At 48.2% G+C, this 27,290-nt stretch overlaps 1 protein-coding gene across 8 annotated transcripts in view; it reads right to left on the bottom strand.

Annotated features, from left to right (window-relative positions):
• Window positions 1-255: 255 nt before the first annotated feature.
• The window catches only part of LRRC18 (leucine rich repeat containing 18), a 104,487-nt gene continuing 77,452 nt past the window's right edge, over window positions 256-27,290 (bottom strand). For all 8 annotated transcript variants that reach the window (XM_063958587.1, XM_063958585.1, XM_063958586.1 and 5 more), the window contains one exon: window positions 256-1,207. In XM_063958587.1, the coding sequence (XP_063814657.1) occupies window positions 448-1,203 (756 nt within the window). In that variant the 5' untranslated portion in view covers window positions 1,204-1,207 and the 3' untranslated portion in view covers window positions 256-447. The remainder of the gene's footprint in view (window positions 1,208-27,290) is intronic.

The following is a 27,290-nucleotide window of genomic DNA, read 5'->3' as shown; positions in this document are numbered from 1 at the left end:
CAAAGCTAGTATATTTATGTTACCTGGGTAGGCTAGTGTTTTTGTATGTGACCCGTTTTTGGCATAAAGTTTAATGGGCATCGGAAAACAAGAAGCAATGGTAACAGAAATTTTTGCCAACTACAGATTTATTTTACTTACTATTGACAGCTACACACTACATTGATAAATAGGCCCCTAAATGTGCAAAACATAAACAAGTCATGATGAACTGTGACTGTTCTTGCATGGAATTTCAATAAAAAGAAATAGAAGCAGAAGTAGAAATATATTTACTGCATAACGAGTAACCTAAATCAAGCAAAAAAAACAATGGCATACATAAGAGCAAAACATAAGACACAGTTGTAAACACGATGATTGCTTTTTTTTTATACTGTTTCCATACAGGTTTTTAGTATTCCTTCTTTTTGCTCTTCAGGCACCATATTGATATTCATCCCATATTTATCTCAACTCGCCTGGATTTTTTCTGGCTGTGGAGTTTGGCTTCATTGTGAAAGCAGGTTTCAATGAAAGAGCTAGAAAATTTTTCAGTTTGCTCCTGTCCATCTGGCACTTAGTCGCACAGGGATTGCATAGATCTTTCTCATTCACCAGATAAAGGTCTTTCATTCTTTGTATACTCTCCTGTTGCTCTGCCTCCATTTCATCTTCTGGGGGTGGAATAGGGTTTCTCTTTGTATTTAGCTTCTTCAGTTTAGGCAGTTTGTGTATGCTAGGGGGTACTGCAGTCAGATGATTGTCAAAAAGACCTACCTCAGTGAGCTCTTTCAGTGCCCCTATTGTAGAAGGCAGTGCATCAATGGTATTGAGTCCTAGGTTAAGCTGGCGGAGGTTCTTCAACTGACTCAGTTCCATAGGGACACCATTTGCTGTTAACTTGTTGTTGCTAACATTAAGATACAGGAGGCTTTGGAGCTGCCCTATGGATGCTGGAACCTTATCTATTTGATTGCTGTGCAAGTCAAGCCAGCGCAGATTCTTAAAACGGTGTATCCAATCAGGTACCTTGTGTATCAAGTTTCTGCTAAGGTCTAACTCCTCCACATCACTTAGCTTTAACAAGCACTTGGGTATAACTGCAATGCCCATCTTAGAGAGGTCCAGTCTCCGCTTGCCATCTAATGTTATCCTGATGGAGTTCTTTGCCACTTTGAGGGTTATTTTCTTGCCCTTGGGGCCACCTTTCTTTTTAGCCATTTTCCTAAAGCAAAAGTGTTAGAGAAATTAAATTAGAATGTATATACCTTAAATCAATACAGTAAAAGTCAGTTAAACACATTACAGTGATTACGAGGTAATTAAAACGGGAAAAGAACATTCAGAAAATATCAAAAACCTAGAACTTTTCATCTACATCTTCCCATTTTTCTTATCTGATGCTACTTTACAGCTGTCAAACTGCACATATTTCTCAGGGCTTCTCTGAACCCAACATTATCTTTTTAATGCACAGATATAAGAGAAACGATAGGCTGAAAATCCACCTGGAGGATTATTACTTTACTAGCTTGTTTTTTTTATTTGACAACAATTTGTGCAGGTATGTAGTTATTCTGTTGACATTCAGATTGTAAACATGAATATTATGCAACCATTTTATCTACGCTTTTGGTTCACTTCAAACTAAATTTAGACCCATTGAGCTTACACTGCTTTTCTCACCTGCATTTCTGCAATTCTTCTGCTCTGATTTCCTAACAGCCTCCACTCCTAATTTCAGTTTCCCTCAATCTATTTACATATTCCACACTATGTCAAGGTTTTCTTCTACTCCCCACATCACTCAGTGGGGTACATTTACTAAGATTCGTATTTTCCAAATTCATGTCCAAGTTCAATCACGAATGACATCGACAGTGTAAAATTGCAACTTTTTGAATTGATTACGATGGATTTACTAAACTGTCGTATTCGGGTTTTTCTTTTCTTCCGATGTCGATGTCATTCGAGGTTTTTTACCTATTTTTACGGCAGTGATTAGCAAAACACTGCCGACTTTTTTTACAATCAATCTCGGCCGGATCTGTGTGATCCGTGCTGGGGTTTATTTTTTATTTATTTTTTTAATTAAACACTGTAAAATAATAAAAAAAAATGCGTGGGGTCCCCCCTCCTAAGCATAACCAGCCTCGGGCTCTTTGAGCCGATCCTGGTTGCAAAAATATGGTGAAAAAAATGACAGGGGTTCCCCCATATTTAAGCAACCAGCATCGGGCTCTGCGCCTGGTCCTGGTCCCAAAAATACGGGGGACAAAAAGAGTAGGGGTCCCCCGTATTTTTAAAACCAGCACCGGGCTCCACTAGCTGGACAGATAATGCCACAGCCGGGGGTCACTTTTATATAGTGCCCTGCGGCCGTGGCATCAAAAATCCAACTAGTCACCCCTGGCCGGGGTACCCTGGGGGAGTGGGGACCCCTTCAATCAAGGGGTCCCCCCCCCCCAGCCACCCAAGGGCCAGGGGTGAAGCCCGAGGCTGTCCCCCCCCCATCCAATGGGCTGCGGATGGGGAGGCTGATAGCCTTTGTTGTAAAAGAAAAGATATTGTTTTTAGTAGCAGTACTACAAGGCCCAGCAAGCCTCCCCCGCATGCTGGTACTTGGAGAACCACAAGTACCAGCATGCGACGGAAAAACGGGCCCGCTGGTACCTGTAGTACTACTACTAAAAAATACCCAAAAAAAGACAAGACACACACACCGTGAAAGTATAATTTTATTACATACATACACACATACATACATACTTACCTTAAGTTCCCACGCAGGTCGGTCCTCTTCTCCAGTAGAATCCAAGGGGTACCTGTTGAAGAAATTATACTCACGAGATCCAGGGGTCCAGGCTCCTCGGGAAATCCAGGGGTAATCCACGTACTTGACAAAAAAAACAAAACGGTGTCCCGACCACGAACTGAAAGGGGACCCATGTTTGCACATGGGTCACCTTTCCACGAATGCCAGAAAGCCACTCTGACTTCTGTCTAAGTGGGTTTCTTCAGCCAATCAGGGAGCGCCACGTTGTAGCACTCTCCTGATCAGCTGTGTGGTCCTGTCCTCACTGACAGGCAGCACACGGCAGTGTTACAATGTAGCGCCTATGCGCTCCATTGTAACCAATGATGGGAACTTTCTGCTCAGCGGTGACGTCACTTTAGGTCAACCGCAGGGCAGAAAGTTCCCATCATTGGTTACAATGTAGCGCATAGGCGCTACATTGTAACACTGCCGTGTGCTGCCTGTCAGTTAGGACAGGACCACACAGCTGATCAGGAGAGTGCTACAACGTGGCGCTCCCTGATTGGCTGAAGAAACCCACTTAGACAGAAGTCAGAGTGGCATTCTGGCATTCGTGGAAAGGTGACCCATGTGCAAACATGGGTCCCCTTTCAGTTCGTGGTCGGGACACCGTTTTGTTTTTTTTGTCAAGTACGTGGATTACCCCTGGATTTCCAGAGGAGCCTGGACCCCTGGATCTCGTGAGTATAATTTCTTCAACAGGTACCCCTTGGATTCTACTGGAGAAGAGGACCGACCTGCGTGGGAACTTAAGGTAAGTATGTATGTATGTGTGTATGTATGTAATAAAATTATACTTTCACGGTGTGTGTCTTGTCTTTTTTTGGGTATTTTTTTAGTAGTAGTACTACAGGTACCAGCGGGCCCGTTTTTCCGTCGCATGCTGGTACTTGTGGTTCTCCAAGTACCAGCATGCGGGGGAGGCTTGCTGGGCCTTGTAGTACTGCTACTAAAAACAATATCTTTTCTTTTACAACAAAGGCTATCAGCCTCCCCATCCGCAGCCCATTGGATGGGGGGGGACAGCCTCGGGCTTCACCCCTGGCCCTTGGGTGGCTGGGGGGGGGACCCCTTGATTGAAGGGGTCCCCACTCCCCCAGGGTACCCCAGCCAGGGGTGACTAGTTGGATTTTTGATGCCACGGCCGCAGGGCACTATATAAAAGTGACCCCCGGCTGTGGCATTATCTGTCCAGCTAGTGGAGCCCGGTGCTGGTTTTAAAAATACGGGGGACCCCTACTCTTTTTGTCCCCCGTATTTTTGGGACCAGGACCAGGCGCAGAGCCCGATGCTGGTTGCTTAAATATGGGGGAACCCCTGTCATTTTTTTTCCCATATTTCTGCAACCAGGATCGGCTCAAAGAGCCCGAGGCTGGTTATGCTTAGGAGGGGGGACCCCACGCAATTTTTTTTGAAAAAATAAGCACTTTCCCACCCCTTCCCACTGATATACATGCACGGATCTCATGGATCCGTGCATGCCTATCCAATCACGAATAAAAAAAAAAGGTCTGGTTTTTTTTAGCACTTTTTTACGAGTTGTAATTTTTCACGGCAGTGTTTGTTCTTTTTTTGCTTTGCACTTCTTAGTAAATGACCGAGATTCATACTTAAACAGCCGCGTTTTGACCGATGGTGTATTCATTCGTAATTTTTTACCTGAACTTGCAAAAAATTACGAATGCCCTCATCACTGCCGTGATTAGTGCTTAGTAAATTACCGAGATGACACTTTGATGAAAAAACGGCATCTCGGTCAAAATCGGGAGCTTAGTAAATTTCCCCCAGTGTCTAGCTAATCATTTATCTTCCCCTGTCATACCTTTCTTTATACTTCCAGCTTTTGGGGTCTATTTATTAACATTATTTTTACTAAAATAATGTGAAAAAGGGTGTTTTCACACCCTTTTCACATTATTTAGTATCACCTGAATGTATTAAAGGGCATTTGGGTAGAGATGAGCGGGTTCGGTTTCTCTGAATCCGAACCCGCCAGAACTTCATGTTTTTTTTCACGGGTCCGAGCGACTCGGATCTTCCCGCCTTGCTCGGTTAACCCGAGCGCGCCCGAACGTCATCATGACGCTGTCGGATTCTCGCGAGGCTCGGATTCTATCGCGAGACTCGGATTCTATATAAGGAGCCGCGCGTCGCCGCCATTTTCACACGTGCATTGAGATTGATAGGGAGAGGACGTGGCTGGCGTCCTCTCCGTTTAGAATAGATTAGAGAGACACTTGATTTACTAATTTTGGGGAGCATTAGGAGTACTCAGTACAGTGCAGAGTTTTGCTGATAGTGACCAGTGACCACCAGTTTTATTTATAATCCGTTCTCTGCCTGAAAAAAGCGATACACAGCACACAGTGACTCAGTCACATACCATATCTGTGTGCACTGCTCAGGCTCAGGCCAGTGTGCTGCATCATCTATTATCTATATATAAATAATATTATATATATCTGTCTGACTGCTCAGCTCACACAGCTTATAATTGTGGGGGAGACTGGGGAGCACTACTGCAGTGCCAGTTATAGGTTATAGCAGGAGCCAGGAGTACATAATATATTATATAGTGAGTGACCACCAGACACACAGTGCAGTTTATTTAATATATCCGTTCTCTGCCTGAAAAAAGCGATACACACAGTGACTCAGTCAGTCACATACCATATCTGTGTGCACTGCTCAGGCTCAGGCCAGTGTGCTGCATCATCTATATATATTATATATCTGTCTGACTGCTCAGCTCACACAGCTTATAATTGTGGGGGAGACTGGGGAGCACTACTGCAGTGCCAGTTATAGGTTATAGCAGGAGCCAGGAGTACATAATATTATATTAAAATTAAACAGTGCACACTTTTGCTGCAGGAGTGCCACTGCCAGTGTGACTAGTGACCAGTGACCTGACCACCAGTATATATAATATTAGTAGTATACTATCTCTTTATCAACCAGTCTATATTAGCAGCAGACACAGTACAGTGCGGTAGTTCACGGCTGTGGCTACCTCTGTGTCGGCACTCGGCAGCCCGTCCATAATTGTATATACCACCTAACCGTGGTTTTTTTTTCTTTCTTTATACATACATACTAGTTACGAGTATACTATCTCTTTATCAACCAGTCTATATATTAGCAGCAGACACAGTACAGTGCGGTAGTTCACGGCTGTGGCTACCTCTGTGTCGGCACTCGGCAGCCCGTCCATAATTGTATATACCACCTAACCGTGGTTTTTTTTTCTTTCTTTATACATACATACTAGTTACGAGTATACTATCTCTTTATCAACCAGTCTATATATTAGCAGCAGACACAGTACAGTGCGGTAGTTCACGGCTGTGGCTACCTCTGTGTCGGCACTCGGCAGCCCGTCCATAATTGTATATACCACCTAACCGTGGTTTTTTTTTCTTTCTTTATACATACATACTAGTTACGAGTATACTATCTCTTTATCAACCAGTCTATATTAGCAGCAGACACAGTACAGTGCGGTAGTTCACGGCTGTGGCTACCTCTGTGTCGGCACTCGGCAGCCCGTCCATAATTGTATATACCACCTAACCGTGGTTTTTTTTTCTTTCTTTATACATACATACTAGTTACGAGTATACTATCTCTTTATCAACCAGTCTATATATTAGCAGCAGACACAGTACAGTGCGGTAGTTCACGGCTGTGGCTACCTCTGTGTCGGCACTCGGCAGCCCGTCCATAATTGTATATACCACCTAACCGTGGTTTTTTTTTCTTTCTTTATACATACATACTAGTTACGAGTATACTATCTCTTTATCAACCAGTCTATATATTAGCAGCAGACACAGTACAGTGCGGTAGTTCACGGCTGTGGCTACCTCTGTGTCGGCACTCGGCAGCCCGTCCATAATTGTATATACCACCTAACCGTGGTTTTTTTTTCTTTCTTTATACATACATACTAGTTACGAGTATACTATCTCTTTATCAACCAGTCTATATATTAGCAGCAGACACAGTACAGTGCGGTAGTTCACGGCTGTGGCTACCTCTGTGTCGGCACTCGGCAGCCCGTCCATAATTGTATATACCACCTAACCGTGGTTTTTTTTTTCTTTCTTTATACATACATACTAGTTACGAGTATACTATCTCTTTATCAACCAGTCTATATATTAGCAGCAGACACAGTACAGTGCGGTAGTTCACGGCTGTGGCTACCTCTGTGTCGGCACTCGGCAGCCCGTCCATAATTGTATATACCACCTAACCGTGGTTTTTTTTTCTTTCTTTATACATACATACTAGTTACGAGTATACTATCTCTTTATCAACCAGTCTATATATTAGCAGCAGACACAGTACAGTGCGGTAGTTCACGGCTGTGGCTACCTCTGTGTCGGCACTCGGCAGCCCGTCCATAATTGTATATACCACCTAACCGTGGTTTTTTTTTTCTTTCTTTATACATACATACTAGTTACGAGTATACTATCTCTTTATCAACCAGTCTATATTAGCAGCAGACACAGTACAGTGCGGTAGTTCACGGCTGTGGCTACCTCTGTGTCGGCACTCGGCAGCCCGTCCATAATTGTATATACCACCTAACCGTGGTTTTTTTTTCTTTCTTTATACATACATACTAGTTACGAGTATACTATCTCTTTATCAACCAGTCTATATATTAGCAGCAGACACAGTACAGTGCGGTAGTTCACGGCTGTGGCTACCTCTGTGTCGGCACTCGGCAGCCCGTCCATAATTGTATATACCACCTAACCGTGGTTTTTTTTTCTTTCTTTATACATACATACTAGTTACGAGTATACTATCTCTTTATCAACCAGTCTATATATTAGCAGCAGACACAGTACAGTGCGGTAGTTCACGGCTGTGGCTACCTCTGTGTCGGCACTCGGCAGCCCGTCCATAATTGTATATACCACCTAACCGTGGTTTTTTTTTCTTTCTTTATACATACATACTAGTTACGAGTATACTATCTCTTTATCAACCAGTCTATATATTAGCAGCAGACACAGTACAGTGCGGTAGTTCACGGCTGTGGCTACCTCTGTGTCGGCACTCGGCAGCCCGTCCATAATTGTATACTAGTATCCAATCCATCCATCTCCATTGTTTACCTGAGGTGCCTTTTAGTTGTGCCTATTAAAATATGGAGAACAAAAATGTTGAGGTTCCAAAATTAGGGAAAGATCAAGATCCACTTCCACCTCGTGCTGAAGCTGCTGCCACTAGTCATGGCCGAGACGATGAAATGCCAGCAACGTCGTCTGCCAAGGCCGATGCCCAATGTCATAGTACAGAGCATGTCAAATCCAAAACACCAAATATCAGTAAAAAAAGGACTCCAAAACCTAAAATAAAATTGTCGGAGGAGAAGCGTAAACTTGCCAATATGCCATTTACCACACGGAGTGGCAAGGAACGGCTGAGGCCCTGGCCTATGTTCATGGCTAGTGGTTCAGCTTCACATGAGGATGGAAGCTCTCAGCCTCTCGCTAGAAAAATGAAAAGACTCAAGCTGGCAAAAGCAGCACAGCAAAGAACTGTGCATTCTTCGAAATCCCAAATCCACAAGGAGAGTCCAATTGTGTCGGTTGCGATGCCTGACCTTCCCAACACTGGACGTGAAGAGCATGCGCCTTCCACCATTTGCACGCCCCCTGCAAGTGCTGGAAGGAGCACCCGCAGTCCAGTTCCTGATAGTCAGATTGAAGATGTCAGTGTTGAAGTACACCAGGATGAGGAGGATATGGGTGTTGCTGGCGCTGGGGAGGAAATTGACCAGGAGGATTCTGATGGTGAGGTGGTTTGTTTAAGTCAGGCACCCGGGGAGACACCTGTTGTCCGTGGGAGGAATATGGCCGTTGACATGCCAGGTGAAAATACCAAAAAAATCAGCTCTTCGGTGTGGAGGTATGTCACCAGAAATGCGGACAACAGGTGTCAAGCCGTGTGTTCCCTTTGTCAAGCTGTAATAAGTAGGGGTAAGGACGTTAACCACCTCGGAACATCCTCCCTTATACGTCACCTGCAGCGCATTCATAATAAGTCAGTGACAAGTTCAAAAACTTTGGGTGACAGCGGAAGCAGTCCACTGACCAGTAAATCCCTTCCTCTTGTAACCAAGCTCACGCAAACCACCCCACCAACTCCCTCAGTGTCAATTTCCTCCTTCCCCAGGAATGCCAATAGTCCTGCAGGCCATGTCACTGGCAATTCTGACGAGTCCTCTCCTGCCTGGGATTCCTCCGATGCATCCTTGCGTGTAACGCCTACTGCTGCTGGCGCTGCTGTTGTTGCCGCTGGGAGTCGATGGTCATCCCAGAGGGGAAGTCGTAAGCCCACTTGTACTACTTCCAGTAAGCAATTGACTGTTCAACAGTCCTTTGCGAGGAAGATGAAATATCACAGCAGTCATCCTACTGCAAAGCGGATAACTGAGTCCTTGACAACTATGTTGGTGTTAGACGTGCGTCCGGTATCCGCCGTTAGTTCACAGGGAACTAGACAATTTATTGAGGCAGTGTGCCCCCGTTACCAAATACCATCTAGGTTCCACTTCTCTAGGCAGGCGATACCGAGAATGTACACGGACGTCAGAAAAAGACTCACCAGTGTCCTAAAAAATGCAGTTGTACCCAATGTCCACTTAACCACGGACATGTGGACAAGTGGAGCAGGGCAGGGTCAGGACTATATGACTGTGACAGCCCACTGGGTAGATGTATGGACTCCCGCCGCAAGAACAGCAGCGGCGGCACCAGTAGCAGCATCTCGCAAACGCCAACTCTTTCCTAGGCAGGCTACGCTTTGTATCACCGCTTTCCAGAATACGCACACAGCTGAAAACCTCTTACGGCAACTGAGGAAGATCATCGCGGAATGGCTTACCCCAATTGGACTCTCCTGTGGATTTGTGGCATCGGACAACGCCAGCAATATTGTGTGTGCATTAAATATGGGCAAATTCCAGCACGTCCCATGTTTTGCACATACCTTGAATTTGGTGGTGCAGAATTTTTTAAAAAACGACAGGGGCGTGCAAGAGATGCTGTCGGTGGCCAGAAAAATTGCGGGACACTTTCGGCGTACAGGCACCACGTACAGAAGACTGGAGCACCACCAAAAACTACTGAACCTGCCCTGCCATCATCTGAAGCAAGAAGTGGTAACGAGGTGGAATTCAACCCTCTATATGCTTCAGAGGTTGGAGGAGCAGCAAAAGGCCATTCAAGCCTATACAATTGAGCACGATATAGTAGGTGGAATGCACCTGTCTCAAGTGCAGTGGAGAATGATTTCAACGTTGTGCAAGGTTCTGATGCCCTTTGAACTTGCCACACGTGAAGTCAGTTCAGACACTGCCAGCCTGAGTCAGGTCATTCCCCTCATCAGGCTTTTGCAGAAGAAGCTGGAGGCATTGAAGAAGGAGCTAAAAGGGAGCGATTCCGCTAGGCATGTGGGACTTGTGGATGCAGCCCTTAATTCGCTTAACAAGGATTCACGGGTGGTCAATCTGTTGAAATCAGAGCACTACATTTTGGCCACCGTGCTCGATCCTAGATTTAAAGCCTACCTTGGATCTCTCTTTCCGGCAGACACAGGTCTGCTGGGGTTGAAAGACCTGCTGGTGACAAAATTGTCAAGTCAAGCGGAACGCGACCTGTCAACATCTCCTCCTTCACATTCTCCCGCAACTGGGGGTGCGAGGAAAAGGCTCAGAATTCCGAGCCCACCCGCTGGCGGTGATGCAGGGCAGTCGGGAGCGACTGCTGATGCTGACATCTGGTCCGGACTGAAGGACCTGACAACGATTACGGACATGTCGTCTACTGTCACTGCATATGATTCTCTCAACATTGATAGAATGGTGGAGGATTATATGAGTGACCGCATCCAAGTAGGCACGTCACACAGTCCGTACTTATACTGGCAGGAAAAAGAGGCAATTTGGAGGCCCTTGCACAAACTGGCTTTATTCTACCTAAGTTGCCCTCCCACAAGTGTGTACTCCGAAAGAGTGTTTAGTGCCGCCGCTCACCTTGTCAGCAATCGGCGTACGAGGTTACATCCAGAAAATGTGGAGAAGATGATGTTCATTAAAATGAATTATAATCAATTCCTCCGCGGAGACATTGACCAGCAGCAATTGCCTCCACAAAGTACACAGGGAGCTGAGATGGTGGATTCCAGTGGGGACGAATTGATAATCTGTGAGGAGGGGGATGTACACGGTGATATATCGGAGGGTGAAGATGAGGTGGACATCTTGCCTCTGTAGAGCCAGTTTGTGCAAGGAGAGATTAATTGCTTCTTTTTTGGGGGGGGTCCAAACCAACCCGTCATATCAGTCACAGTCGTGTGGCAGACCCTGTCACTGAAATGATGGGTTGGTTAAAGTGTGCATGTCCTGTTTTGTTTATACAACATAAGGGTGGGTGGGAGGGCCCAAGGACAATTCCATCTTGCACCTCTTTTTTCTTTGCATCATGTGCTGATTGGGGAGGGTTTTTTGGAAGGGACATCCTGCGTGACACTGCAGTGCCACTCCTAGATGGGCCCGGTGTTTGTGTCGGCCACTAGGGTCGCTAATCTTACTCACACAGTCAGCTACCTCATTGCGCCTCTTTTTTTCTTTGCGTCATGTGCTGTTTGGGGAGGGTTTTTTGGAAGGGACATCCTGCGTGACACTGCAGTGCCACTCCTAGATGGGCCCGGTGTTTGTGTCGGCCACTAGGGTCGCTAATCTTACTCACACAGCTACCTCATTGCGCCTCTTTTTTTCTTTGCGTCATGTGCTGTTTGGGGAGGGTTTTTTGGAAGGGACATCCTGCGTGACACTGCAGTGCCACTCCTAGATGGGCCCGGTGTTTGTGTCGGCCACTAGGGTCGCTAATCTTACTCACACAGCTACCTCATTGCGCCTCTTTTTTTCTTTGCGTCATGTGCTGTTTGGGGAGGGTTTTTTGGAAGGGCCATCCTGCGTGACACTGCAGTGCCACTCCTAGATGGGCCCGGTGTTTGTGTCGGCCACTAGGGTCGCTAATCTTACTCACACAGCTACCTCATTGCGCCTCTTTTTTTCTTTGCGTCATGTGCTGTTTGGGGAGGGTTTTTTGGAAGGGACATCCTGCGTGACACTGCAGTGCCACTCCTAGATGGGCCCGGTGTTTGTGTCGGCCACTAGGGTCGCTTATCTTACTCACACAGCGACCTCGGTGCAAATTTTAGGACTAAAAATAATATTGTGAGGTGTGAGGTATTCAGAATAGACTGAAAATGAGTGTAAATTATGGTTTTTGAGGTTAATAATACTTTGGGATCAAAATGACCCCCAAACTCTATGATTTAAGCTGTTTTTTAGTGTTTTTTGAAAAAAACACCCGAATCCAAAACACGCCCGAATCCGACAAAAAAAATTCGGTGAGGTTTTGCCAAAACGCGTTCGAACCCAAAACACGGCCGCGGAACCGAACCCAAAACCAAAACACAAAACCCGAAAAATTTCAGGCGCTCATCTCTAATTTGGAGCAGTTTTCATGAAAAACTGCTCCAAACCCTTTTTTCACTTTTTTTTTTATTAACCCACATCGCATTCCCCATACTTATAATGGGAAATGTGATGTGGCCAAATTTACTAAAAAATAAAAATGTGAAAAAATACCGCAGTGTGCCCTGTGATAATCTCGCCAGCTCAGACTGGCGAGTTCACAGGGCAGCACTGTGAAAAGCACCATTTTGCCCAGCTTTCTCTGCCCCTGGCAGAGAAAGCTGAGTGGGGACCCGGCAGAGTGATCAGCTATGTGTGTCCGATGGACACACAAGCTGATCACAGTGTAAAAAGTAAAATAAAAAGTCCCCCATGTGCTGTCGGGTCCCCCATGTGCTGCAAAGTGACCCCGGTGCAGTAAAGTGATGCTGCAAAGTGGCAGTGCACTTTACAGCACCGGGGGTCACTGCAGCGCACAGGATCCGGCGCTTGGGCAGCCCAGCAGAAGCAGCGAGGACCGGCTCCGTGGACAGGTGAGTATATTTATCCTCTTGGGGGAGTCCGCATCGCGTGGGGGTAGTCGCGACGGGGGGCTTGACCGGGCGGCAGCGGTAGTGGCACGGTGCATGCGCAGCAGGAAATCGGGGTATTTTATCCGAAAAATACCTCAATGATGCTGCGGAGTGTCATCACAGGGACAGAGCTTGACCGCAAGCTCTGTCCCTGCATGCAATAATTGATACATCCCCGCGATGTAATCAATTATTGCAGTGGGAGTTTGGGTGATTTTATCACCTGTCATCCGCATCCTGGATGCGGATGGTGATAAATGGGCCCCTTAGTCTCCTACACCCAGGGGCAGATTGGGATGGAAAACCAGCCTGGGAAATTAATGGAAGCATCCCTAATGGGGGTGCAGTCTGATGAGGGGTGTGATCTGTTGAGGAGGAAGCGGGATCCCTCCTCATAGGGCCTGATTGCACACTGTTGTGTCTTTTGCAGCAGTTGTGTCTGAGATAAGGGACAGAATTGGAAGTAAAAGTGGCCATGTACAATCTTGCAGAAGTGGCCCGACACAGGCTGCACAAGAGGTATAACATACCATGTAGGCATGGCAGCATCACTGGATGGCAACGTTACTGTACTGCAGATATGGAATAACAGAATGAATGGAGACAATGCAGTGTAATGAGTGTGGTGGGCTGCCTGTCAAGTGTGTGTGTTGGGGGGGGGGCACATGACAACACACAAAACAGGCCCCACAGACATGTCATCCTACCATGAATCTTCCTGGTGATCTCTATGGGAAATCCACCCCTGCCTACACCTCCTCCTTCTCCCCTCCTCTGTCTCCTGCCAGCCCTCTGTTTCCTTCCCGCTTCTCTCCTGTTACCCCACTTTCATTCACCTCTGCCCCATGGTCATACTATCCCACTACTGAGCCCTGCTCCCTCCCTCCTCTCCCTGTCATATCCCCACACCTCCATCCACATTACACTGAACTCCTTCCCTGCCCACCTCCTGTAGTTTCCCTTCCTAGCTCAGGCACCCGCACCATCACTACTCTCTCATTATCGCTACCCTCAAAGTTAATCTCACCTCAACGCTACAGCAAACATAATAATCTCATTCACATCTCTCCCACAAACTCACACCCCCTATCCTGTGCCCTCTGGAATGCCAGATTTATTTGTAACAAACTGGTCTCCACTCATGACCTTTTCATCTCCAAATCCCTGCATCTATTAACTATTACTGAAACCTGGATTACTCCCTCTGACACTACTTCCCCTGCTGCTCTCTCTGCTAGGGGCCTCACATTCACACACACCCACCGCTGCGGGTCACCATGATGGTGGGGTTGGGGTCTTTTTACCTTCTAGTTACTCCTACCAACTCATACCCCCAGAAACGTCCCATACATTCTCTACATTTGAGGTCCATGTTATATGTGCCTCTTCCAACCTGTCCATCTTAAAGTAGCTGTCACTTACCCTCCCCCCCCCCCCAGCATTGCCTCCAAATTCCTCGCCAACTTTGCTTCCTGGCTTCCTCACTTCTGACATTCCCTCCATTATCATAGGTGATTTCAACATCCATATCGATATCCCCACAAAATCCCCTGCCTCTAAACTCCTTAACCTCACATCTTCACTTGGCCTCTGCCAGTGGACCTCTTCACCCTCCCATGTGAATGGGAGCTCACAGGATCTGGTCTTCCCTTACCGTTGTGATATTTCTGATTTCTCCAACTCCCCTCTCTGACAACCACCTGCTCTCCTTTAACTTATCTCTCTGCTTCCCTATCTCTATCTCCTAAGGCTACCATCAAATGCACCAGATATCTGCCAAAATGCTCACGTACTGCTGAGAGACACTGGAGGAAATCACACTCTAAGGCAGACTGCCTCCATTTCAGAGTTATGTTATCATCCTTCAGTGCTGCTCTTTCCCACACTAAACAGTCAGAATTCAAGAACCTCATCTCCTCCCAGTCTGACTTCAAGAACCTCATCTCCTCCCAGTCTTCGAACCCCTGGCACCTCTTTGCCACTCTCCACCTACTCCTTTGCCCACCTCCACCTCGTCTCCCCTCCTCACTCTCTGCTCTTGACTTTGCCTCTTCCTTCACATCCATAATTGACTCCATACATCAGAACATCACTTCACACCAGACCATCAGCAACCAGCCTTCTCCCATCCCTTACCAACCCTCCCCAACCCACTCACCAACTCTGACATCTTTCTCCCGTGTATCTGGTGAGGAAGTCATGGTCCTTATCTGTTCCTCCCGCCACTACCACCTCCCCACTTAACTCTATCCCCACCCGTCTCCTCTGCTACCTCTCTCTTTCTGCCTGTTCCCATCTTTCCCACTTTTGCAATCTCTCCCTCTCATCAGGCACTGAACTTCAAGCATGCACTCGTCTCTCCAATTCTTAAAAAACTCACCCTTGATCCAAACACTGTCTCCAACTACCAACCCATCTCTCTCCTCCCTTTTGCCTACAAACTCCTTTAGTATATTGGGGGTCATTTCGAGTTGATCGCTCCCTAGCAGGTTTTAGCAGCCATGCAAACGCATTGTTGCCGCCCACTGGGGAGTGTATTTTTGCTTTGCAGAAGTGCGAACGCCTGTGCAGCAGAGCGCCTGCAAAAACATTTTGTGCAAAACAAGACCAGCCCTGCGCTTACTCTTCGTGTGCGTTGATTCTAACATTGGAGGGTTGGCTTTTGACGTCACCCACCCACCCAGTGTTCGCCCAGCCACGCCTGCGTTTTCCCTGGCACGCCTGCGTTTTTCTAAGCACTCCCTGAAAACGGTCAGTTGACACACAGAAACGACCTTTCCTGTCAATCTTCTTGCGGCCGCCAGTGCGAATGAAAACGTCACTAGAACCTGTGCAAAGCCACAAAAGCCTTTGTACCCGTACGTCGCGCGTGCGCATTGCAGTGCATACGCATGAGCAGAAATGCAGATTTTTAGCCTGATTGATGCGCTGCGAACAACGGCAGCTAGCGATCAACTCGGAATGACCCCCATTGTCTACAACCGCTTACTTACTTTCATTCCTCACACTCACTGATTGACCCAATCCAGTCTTGCTTCTGTCCTCTCCATTCCACTGAAACTGCCCTCACAAAATTCTGCAGTGACCTCAATGCTGCTAAATCTAAGGACCACTATTCTCTGCTTATTCTTGACCAATCTGCTGCTTTTGACACTGTGGACCACCTTCTCCTTCGCAAATCCTTCACTCCATTGGTCTGCGTGATACTTCCCACTCTTGGCTGTCTTCCTATCTCTCTAAACGTTCATTCGCAGTCGCTGTCTCCTCTCATCATTCCACCTCCCCTACCACTTCCACTAACTGTAGATGTCGCCCTAGGTTCAGTTCTTGGTCCTCTCCTCTCTCTATACGTCCTCTTTAGGTGAACTCAGTTCTTTTGACTTCCAATATCGTCTCTATTCTGATGATGCTCAAATCTACCCTTCCTCCCCAGATCTTTCCCCCACTCTCCTCACTCCTATCTCCAACTGTCTCTCTGCTATCTCTTCTTGGATGTCCCAGGGCTTTCTTGAACTTAATATGTCTAAGAATGAGCTGATCATCTTCCCACCTTCCCGCACAAACTCACCTCCCACAATTTAATTATGTATTGATGGCACAACTATCTCCTCTAGCCCCCAAGTGCGCTGTCTTGGCGTAATTCTTGACTTCTCACACCACTACAAACCACACATTCAGCACCTCTCACAAACCTGCCATTTTCATCTAAAAAATATTTCCAGGATCAGACCCTTTCTGACCCAGGATCAGGGCCGGATTAACAATGGGGCGGATGGAGCTGCAGCTCCAGGCCCCCCACTGAAAATAGGCCCACAGGATCCCCTGCAGTGCTGCCAGTGTTGACAGGGAAAAGTTTTTCCTGTCACCACCAGCAGCTCACTCCCTTCCCTCACCTCAGCCAGCCGACAAAACTCCTTCCTATCTCACAGTCAGACTCTGGGCCACCCGACCTGTAAGAAGCTCCGCCCCCGTTTTTGCGAAAGCTCCACCTCGCACACCAGACAAGCGGCGCCTCCCTCACCTGACAGAGACTCCACCTCCCGCAGCAGAAGCTCCCCCACAGCCGTCAGAAGCTCCGCCCACAGTACCCGACAGAAGCTCCGCCTCCCGCAGCCGTCAGAAGCTCCGCCCCTGCCCCCCTTCCAGAAGCTCCCGCTCCCCGACAGAAGCTTCTCCTCCAGCAGCCGTCAGAAACTCCACAGCCATCAGTAGCTCCGCCTCCTGCACCCGTCAGAAACTCTGCCTCCCGCACCTGTCACAAGCCCGCCTCCTGTACCAGTTGGAAGTTTGGAAGCTCCGCAGTCACGATGTCCGGGTAAGAACTTGAAGTTCAGAACTTTTGAAGCTAGATCGGCAGCACGTGAGTAGAGCTGGGGGTCATTGGGGATGCTAGGGGGGTGGTGGTGAGTAATTGACTGCTTAGGACAGAGGTTTAATACTTGGTTGTCAGGAATTTCACAATGCAGCCAATATCACAGGGTTCACAGCTCTTCCTGTGGATATGCTCCGCCCCATGACACCATTTTTGCTCCTACCCTGCTGCTCTTCCACCAGTATCTATGCTTTCTAGGGATCGGGATTGGCCTGATTGGTAGCCGCCTAATAGTAAGTAGTATTACTTACACCCACCCTCCCTCCGTGCAGTGCTCTCTAACAGCCTCCCTTCCGCGCCGCTACCTACACCCTCCTGAACCACTACCTACACCATCTCTCCCGTGCCGCTAACTACACCTTCCCTCCGCGCTAACTACACCCTCCCTCCCGCACCGCTACCTACACCCTCCCGCACCGCTACCTACACCCTCCCTCACGCGCTGCTCCCTACACCCTCCCTCCCGCACCGCTACCTACACCCTCCCTCCCGCACCGCTACCTACACCCTCCCGCACCGCTACCTACACCCTCCCTCCCGCGCTGATACCTACACCTTCCCTCCCGCGCCGCTACCTACACATTCCCTCCCGCGCCGCTACCTACACCCTCCCGCGCCGCTACCTACACCCTCCCTCCCGCATCGCTACCTACACCCTCCCTCCCGCGCCGCTATTTAGACTCTCCCTCCCGCGCCGCTACCTACACCCTCCCTCCCCTGCCGCTACCTACACCCTCCCGCACCGCTACCTACACCCTCCCTCACGCGCTGCTCCCTACACCCTTCCTCCCGCACCGCTACCTACACCCTCCCTCCCGCGCTGATACCTACACCTTCCCTCCCGCACCGCTACCTACACATTCCCTCCCGCGCCGCTACCTACACCCTCCCGTGCCGCTACCTACACCCTCCCTCACGCGCTGCTCCCTACACCCTTCACTGATCCCTACTGCAATCCCGAGATTGAGCGTTTTTCAATCCCGAATCCCGGGAATGAAAAACAGCCCAGGATTGGCCTCCCTAATGCTTTCCTCTCCAGCTGTATCTCTGCCCCCTCCCCACCTGTATCTCTGCTCCCTCTCCACCTGTATCTCTGCCCCCTCCCCACCTGTATCTCTGCCCCCTCCCCACCTGTATCTCTGCTCCCTCTCCACCTGTATCTCTGCCCCCTCCCCACCTGTATCGTTGCTCCCTCTTCACCTGTTCCTGCTCCCTCCCCACATGTATCTCTGCCCCCTCCCCACCTGTATCTCTGCCCCCTCTCCACCTGTATCCCTGCTCCCTCCCCACCTGTATCTCTGCCCCCTCCCCACCTGTATCCCTGCTCCCTCTCCACCTGTATCCCTGCTCCCTCCCCACCTGTATCTCTGCCCCCTCCCCACCTGTATCCCTGCTCCCTCTCCACCTGTATCTCTGATCCCTCTCCACCTGTATCTCTGCCCCCTCCCCACCTGTATCGTTGCTCCATTTCCACTTGTATCCCTGCTCCCTCTTCACCTGTTCCTGCTCTCTCTCCACCTGTATCTCTACCCCCTCCCCACCTGTGTCTCTGTCTCCCTCTCCACCTGTATCTCTACCTCCTCCCCACCTGTATCTCTGCCCCCTCTCCACCCGTGTCTCTGCCCCCTCTCCACCTGTATCTCTACCTCCTCCCCACCTGTATCTCTGCCCCCTCTCCACCCGTGTCTCTGCCCCCTCTCCACCTGTATCTCTACCCCCTCCCCACCTGTATCTCTACCCCCTCCCCACCTGTATCTCTACCCCCTCCCCATCTGTCTCTGTCTCCCTCCCCACCTTATCTCTACCCCCTTCCCACCTGTGTCTCTGCCCCCTCTCCACACATGTTTCTGCCTTCTCTCAACCCGTGCTTCCGCCTACCTCTCACACTTGTGTCTCTGCCACCTTCACTACTTGTCTCTCTGCCACCTTAACTGCCTGTGTGTCCACCCCTCTTCTCACCTGTGCCTTCCTACTTGCGGCTCTGCTTCGTTCCCCACTTGGGTCTTTGCCCCCTCCTTACTTGTTTCTCTGCACTCTCCCCACTGTGTCCCTTCCCCCTTCACCACCTGTGCTTATGGCCCCGTTTACACATGTGACTCTGTCCCCCTATCCAGCTGTATCTCTGCCTTCCACCCCACCTGTGGTTCTACCTTCTCTCTACCTGTGCTTCCACCTCCCTCTCCACCTCTCCAAAAGCATCTCTGTCTCCCTTCACACCTGTATCTTTCCCCCCCTCTCCACCTGTATCTCTATCTTCCTCTCCACCTATCCATCTACTATTCTGCCTCACTCTCCACCTGTGGCACTACTCCCTTCGACCCATGCTTCCGCCCATCTCACTGTAACCAGTTTCGCAGGGACAGAGCTCTCTCACAAGCTCTGTCTCTGAATATGATAATTGATACATCCTTGTGATGTATTCAGTCATCTCAATGTGATTTTGGTCGAATTTATCACATTCTATTCACATCTGAGATGTGGATTGTAATAAATATGCCCCATAGTGCAGAGATGTAGTGTAGTAGTAATTGTACTAAGCAGTGATAAGAGCGGAGAAGTGAGCCAATGGAGAAGTTGTCCCATCAACCAATCAGCATTGACGTAACATTTATCATTTGCAAACTATAAAAGTATACAGAGCAGTTCCACTGGCTCACTTCTCCACTTTTATCACTGCTTAATACATCTCCACCATAGTTAAGAGATGTAGTATGAGGAGGAAGTGCAGTGATGTAGTATGCCACCACACACCCCTACCCTCCCAGGGAGAAATTCAGTGACGCTAATCACACCCACTGCGTGGCGCGCAATAGGCCCTTCATAAATTTCAGCTCCAGGCCCATGTGAACCTTAATCTGGCACTGCCCAGGATGCTACTAAAGACCATTATCCACTCACTGGTCATCTCCAGACTGGACTACTGTAATCTCCTTCTGACTGGCATTCCTGACAAATGCCTTCCTTCACTTAAATCTATCCTCAATATTGCAGCCAGGCTCATCTTCCTCACCAAATGCACCATGTGCACCTCCCCTCTCCTACAAGTCCTTCACTAGCTTCCCTTCACTTTCAGTCTCAGAATCCAATTCAAGCTTCTCGCACTCGCCTACAAAGCCCTCATTCACTCCTCTCCTGTTTACATCTCTGACTTTATCTCCCTTTACACTATCACCCGTTCTCTTCACTAATGCTCGCAGACTCTCCTGCCTACTGATTACTTCCTCCCACTCCTAACTTCAGGATTTTTCACGTGCTGCTCCCTTTCTCTCAGCCAAATCTCATCCTAACCCTCTTTTCCATTCTTTGTCTTCCCTGTCTGTGTAACCACTGTCTGTCTACCCCTCCCCTTTAGAATGTAAGCTCTCACGAGTAGGGCCCTCTTCCCTCATGTGCTTATACTTTTCTTACTTTAATAATCTTCGACTGCACCAAATCCTGCGGTTTTCTGCCACCTGATACTTATTTCAGTGTCATCTGCTGATGTAGCTATGTTTATATACCCTGTACTTGTCCTATATTGTCTTCAACTGTTAGTTGCTGTTTTCCTGTTTTGATTATTTGTTTATGTACTCTGTAACTGGGCACTGCAGAACCCTTGTGGCACCATATAAATAAAGGATGATAATAAAAATAATAATAATTTTTTTTTATTATGATTACTTTGACAGAGAACATGTTGACTCAATGTTGATGATGGATAATGCTGACATGGCCATAAAGTCAGCACGGTTGTTACTGGATGTCAACATGGTGAATGTCATTAGTCTCTATATTGATATTTACAGATTTAGGGTTAGGTTTAGATTGCTGTTAGGGTTAGGCTAAAGTTAGAGTTACCATAGTGTTAGTGCTAAAACAGTAGAAAACAAGATAGTTTCCGGTGCTTTTAGATCTCCATTTGACCCACCTACAATGGCATACCTCCCAACTGTCCCGATTTTCGCGGGACAGTCCCGGTTTTTGGGGACTGTCCCGCTGTCCCACCCGCGGGCCGCAGTGTCCCGCGGTGGGGGGGCAGTCGGGAGGCTCCTGTCATTGCTGCCCTGCTTAGCAGAGCAACGGTGAAAAGACGCTGTGCGCATGCGCACAGCGTCTATTCACTGGAGATAGGAGGAGAGGAGGCATGCCAGCAGCTCACGGAGCGCTGGGCATGCCCCCTCAGTGACCAAAACGGGGCGTGGCTCGCGATCGCGGTCCTCTGTGAAGCCACGCCCCATCTTCAATAAGCCACACCCCTTTTCAGGAGCGCACACACGACTTCCCGCGCGAGCTTCCCTCTTTCGCTATTTAGAAAGTTGGGAGGTATGCAATGGAAGTATTACTTCCTGTTCCTTGTGAATTTAGATTGCTGGAAGCCGAACTGTCCACACTATGTATACTTTATAACCCCACAACCCGATACTCAGTTTTCACAAGAGTTACCCCTTTTCTTCTGTCTTTCTTACTAATTTCTTGCTTTTCTTTCTTTTTTTTCTCTTCGACTTCCTTCTTTTGACTGTTACGGAATTGAGTTACGACAATGGATATTGGGGGTCATTCTGAGTTGTTCGCTCGCTAGCAGTTTTTAGCAGCCGTGCAAATGCTATGCCTCCTTCCACTGGGAGTGTATTTTAGCTTAGCAGAAGTGCGAACGAAAGGATCGCAGAGCGGCTACAAAATTATTTTGTGCAGGTTCAGAGTAGCTTCAGACCTACTCAGCGCTTGCGATCGCTTCAGACTGTTCAGTTCCTGTTTTGACGTCACAAACACGCCCTGCGTTCGCCCAGCCACGCCTGCGTTTTTTCGAACACTCCCTGAAAACGGTCAGTTGAAACCCAGAAATGCCCTCTTCCTGTCAATCACTCTGCGGCCAGCAGTGCGACTGAAAAGCTTCGCTAGACCTTGTGTGAAACTACAACGTTCGTTGTAATAATACGACACGCATGCGCAGAAGTGCCGTTTTTTTGCCTGATCGTGGCACAGCTAACGAAAGCAGCTAGTGATCAACTCGGAATGACCCCCATTGTTATGTTGATATATATTTGTATCAGCTATTTCTGGAATACACTGAACAATGTATTGGTATGTTTACAGTTGTGCCTTGTCAATCTTCTCTCTTATTGATGTTTCCATACCTGTGTATAATGCTCAATTTGTATGTCCATTGTTTCAATAAAAACAGTTTACATAAAAAGAAAACGTGTCGACATGCAGACTGCCGATATGCAGTGTAGACATTATTGTGTATTTTGACATGCCATACTGTATGTCGACATAACATCCATATCATCATTCTGACTGTCGATATTTAGACCATGTTGATATTCTGGTGTCCACAGTCTGAATGTAGAAATTTTGTACCACACTCGTTTCAGCATGATATACCTTCATTTTCTTCTCGAACATACAGAAATGTATGCTATTTGAAGAGTTCTGTAAAACTAAGAAACAGTTTGCTTACTAAAAGCTAATCAATGTGTTGCTCAGTGACAAAGCACAAAGTACTTAGGCATCAGTGATGCTTTTGCATTTTCTTTGAGGCCCATTCTGATTATTTTACAGAAATGCACACATTTCACTGGGTAGATTAGGTGCAAGGCCATCTTAAAGCATGGGCACACTGTGCAGCTACTCAGGGCCCCACAATTCTAGCAGAGGTGGGTGGAGGTCACACAATGAGAGCCCCAAGGCAGCATTCTCTACCTGCCACCCAGCCTGCAGAGAGACAGTGAATGTTTATCAGCATGCTGATTGGTGGATGGCTGGAGCTATCCACCAACAGTGTGCTGACAGTCATTCACTGTATGGAAGTATGTGGAGAGATGTTGCAGGACCACAGGAGGAGTAAGTTATGATTCTTTTTAACTGGTTCCCATGAATGGGTGGGTAGGGGCCCCTGTGCATTGTTTTGCCCAGGGTCTACAATAATGTTAAGATGGCCCTCATTAGGTTGTCTTAAGTATAAAAAGATAATTACACTTGTGGCACCTAGAGCAGTGATATAATGTGTGATGAATTTGCAGGCCTACAATAAGGGTAAGTTTGATGCAGCCATACATTTTCGAATGAGTGTAAAGGGGGCCCAATTACCGTGGGAGCAGGTGTTGAGGCTGCTACGGGGCCTGAACACCCCCCCCCCTCCACTTATCTTACCTCAGTCACAGTTACTAGCAGGGAGACCAGTGCAGCACCACAACCATAGTTCCGTGTGGCAGTGATGAAGTGTGCACAGGTACACCACATCTTCAAGAAATTAATTGCAGGCACCCCCTTACTGTACGTACAAAAGGGCAAGGATTGGTCGCCCCCCACAACCTTTTAAAGGTGTGCCATGGCAACAACAGGAGTAGCCACCGGTCAGAGAGTGCCGCTGACACACCAGAGATGACAGGAAGTTCCAGTGCCAGCACTCAATGCTGTCCAGGACAAGATTTGCATATGGGACCCCCCTCTTGCTGGATACGGAAAAAAGTGCAAGCCATGGCGCGGAGGTGAGAAGGGAGCAGGGAAATACTGTGCTAGCAATCTGTGAGATTGAGACGTTGTACTAGCATGAAGGGAAGGAGAATTGTGAAACAGTTGTGAAAAAAAAAGATTGAGATATTGGGTGAGATGTACTAAGCATTGCATGTGCAATGCGGTACATCCTGCTTCTTATAGGACACATACCAGCGTAAATAACACCTGTATGTACCTAGAAAATGTGATTAAAATAAGAATTTACTTACCGATAATTCTATTTCTCGTAGTCCGTAGTGGATGCTGCGAACTCCGTAAGGACCATGGGGAATAGCGGCTCCGCAGGAGACTGGGCACAAAAGTAAAGCTTTAGGACTACCTGGTGTGCACTGGCTCCTCCCCCCATGACCCTCCTCCAAGCCTCAGTTAGGATACTGTGCCCGGACGAGCGTACACAATAAGGAAGGATTTATGAATCCCGGGTAAGTCTCATACCAGCCACACCAATCACACCGTACAACTTGTGATCTGAACCCAGTTAACAGCATGATAACAGAGGAGCCTCTGGATAGATGGCTCACAACAATAACCCGATTTAGTTGACAATAACTATGTACAAGTATTGCAGACAATCCGCACTTGGGATGGGCGCCCAGCATCCACTACGGACTACGAGAAATAGAATTATCGGTAAGTAAATTCTTATTTTCTCTGACGTCCTAGTGGATGCTGGGAACTCCGTAAGGACCATGGGGATTATACCAAAGCTCCCAAACGGGCGGGAGAGTGCGGATGACTCTGCAGCACCGAATGAGAGAACTCCAGGTCCTCCTCAGCCAGGGTATCAAATTTGTAGAATTTAGCAAACGTGTTTTCCCCTGACCAAGTAGCTGCTCGGCAAAGTTGTAAAGCCGAGACCCCTCGGGCAGCCGCCCAAGATGAGCCCACCTTGTGGAATGGGCTTTTACAGATTTTGGCTGTGGCAGGCCTGCCACAGAATGTGCAAGCTGAATTGTATTACAAATCCAACGAGCAATAGTCTGCTTAGAAGCAGGAGCACCCAGCTTGTTGGGTGCATACAGGATAAACAGCGAGTCAGATTTTCTGACTCCAGCCGTCCTGGAAACATATATTTTCAAGGCCCTGACTACGTCCAACAACTTGGAGTCCTCCAAGTCACTTGTAGCTGCAGGTACCACAATAGGTTGGTTCAGATGAAACACTGAAACCACCTTAGGGAGAAAATGAGGACGAGTCCTCAATTCCGCCCTGTCTGAATGGAAGATCAGATAAGGGCTTTTACAGGATAAAGCCCGCCAATTCTGACACGCGCCTGGCCGAGGCCAGGGCCAACAACATGACCACTTTCCATGTGAGATATTTTAACTCCACAGATTCAAGTGGTTCAAACCAATGTGACTTTAGGAACCCCAAAACTACATTGAGATCCCAAGGTGCCACTGGAGGCACAAAAGGAGGCTGTATATGCAGTACCCCTTTTACAAACGTCTGAACTTCAGGAACTGAAGCTAGTTCTTTCTGGAAGAAAATTGACAGGGCCGAAATTTGAACCTTAATGGACCCCAATTTTAGGCCCATAGACACTCCTGTTTACAGGAAATGCAGGAATCGACCTAGTTGAAATTCCTCCATCGGGGCCTTACTGACCTCGCACCACGCAACATATTTTCGCCAAATGCGGTGATAATGCTTTGCGGTTACATCCTTCCTGGCTTGATCAGGGTAGGGATGACTTAATCCGGAATGCCTTTTTCCTTCAGGATCCGGCGTTCAACCGCCCTGCCGTCAAACGCAGCCGCGGTAAGTCTTGGAATAGACAGGGTCCTTGCTGGAGCAGGTCCCTTCTTAGAGGTAGAGGCCACGGGTCCTCCGTGAGCATCTCTTGAAGTTCCGGGTACCAAGTCCTTCTTGGCCAATCCAGAGCCACAAATATAGTTCTTACTCCCCTCCGTCTTATAATTCTCAGTACTTTTGGTATGAGAGGAAGAGGAGGGAACACATACACTGACTGGTACACCCACGGTGTTACCAGAGCGTCCACAGCTATTGCCTGAGGGTCCCTTGACCTGGCGCAATACCTGTCCAATTTTTTGTTTAGGCGGGATGCCATCATGTCCACCTTTGGTTTTTCCCAACCGTTTACAATCATGTGGAAGACTTCTGGGTGAAGTCCCCACTCTCCCGGGTGGAGGTCGTGCCTGCTGAGGAAGTCTGCTTCCCAGTTGTCCACTCCCGGAATGAACACTGCTGACAATGCTATCACATGATTTTCCGCCCAGCGAAAAATTCTTGTAGCTTCTGCCATTGCCCTCCTGCTTCTTGTGCCGCCCTGTCTGTTTACGTGGGCGACTGCCGTGATGTTGTCCGACTGGATCAGCACCGGCTGACCTTGAAGCAGAGGTCTTGCTTGGCTGAGGGCATTGTAAATGGCCCTTAGCTCCAAAATATTTATGTGAAGTGATGTCTCCAGGCTTGACCACAAGCCCTGGAAATTTCTTCCCTGTGTGACTGCTCCCCAGCCTCGCAGGCTGGCATCTGTGGTCACCAGGACCCAGTCCTGAATGCCGAATCTGCGGCCCTCTAGAAGATGAGCACTCTGCAACCACCACAGGAGAGACACCCTTGTCTTTGGTGACAGGGTTATCCGCTGATGCATCTGAAGATGCGATCCGGACCATTTGTCCAGCAGGTCCCACTGGAAAGTTCTTGCGTGGAATTTGCCGAATGGAATTGCTTCGTAGGAAGCCACCATTTTTCCCAGGACCCTTGTGCACTGATGCACTGACACTTGGCCTGGTTTTAGGAGGTTTCTGACTAGTTCGGATAACTCCCTGGCTTTCTCCTCCGGGAGAAACACCTTTTTCTGGACTGTGTCCAGGATCATCCCTAGGAATAGAAGACGTGTCGTCGGGATCAGCTGCGATTTTGAAATATTGAGAATCCAACCGTGCTGCCGCAACACTACTTGAGATAGTGCTACCCCGACTACCAACTGTTCCCTGGATCTTGTCCTTATCAGGAGATCGTCCAAGTAAGGGATAACTAAAACTCCCTTCCTTCGAAGGAGTATCATCATTTCGGCCATTACTTTGGTAAAGACCCGGGGTGCCGTGGACAAACCAAACGGCAGCGTCTGAAACTGATAGTGACAGTTCTGTACCACAAACCTGAGGTACCCTTGGTGAGAAGGGTAAATTGGGACATGGAGATAAGCATCCTTGATGTCCAGAGACACCATATAATCCCCTTCTTCCAGGTTCGCAATCACCGCTCTGAGTGACTCCATCTTGAATTTGAACCTTTGTATGTAAGTGTTCAAGGATTTCAGATTTAAAATAAGTCTCACCGAGCCGTCCGGCTTCGGTACCACAAACAGCGTGGAATAATACCCCTTTCCCTGTTGTAGGAGGGGTACCTTGATTATCACCTGCTGGGAATACAGCTTGTGAATGGCTTCTGCTGCAGCCTTTTTCCTCTCCCTCTGCCACGGGGCAGAAATGAGGAGTCTTTTGCCCGCTTGCCCTTATGGGGCCTAAAGGACTGCGCCTGATAATACGGCGTCTTCTTATGTTGAGAGGC

The sequence above is a fragment of the Pseudophryne corroboree genome, chromosome 3 (assembly GCF_028390025.1).
Source record: "Pseudophryne corroboree isolate aPseCor3 chromosome 3, aPseCor3.hap2, whole genome shotgun sequence".
Taxonomy (NCBI): Eukaryota; Metazoa; Chordata; class Amphibia; order Anura; family Myobatrachidae; genus Pseudophryne; species Pseudophryne corroboree.
This window is presented reverse-complemented; position numbering and strand designations above follow the sequence as displayed.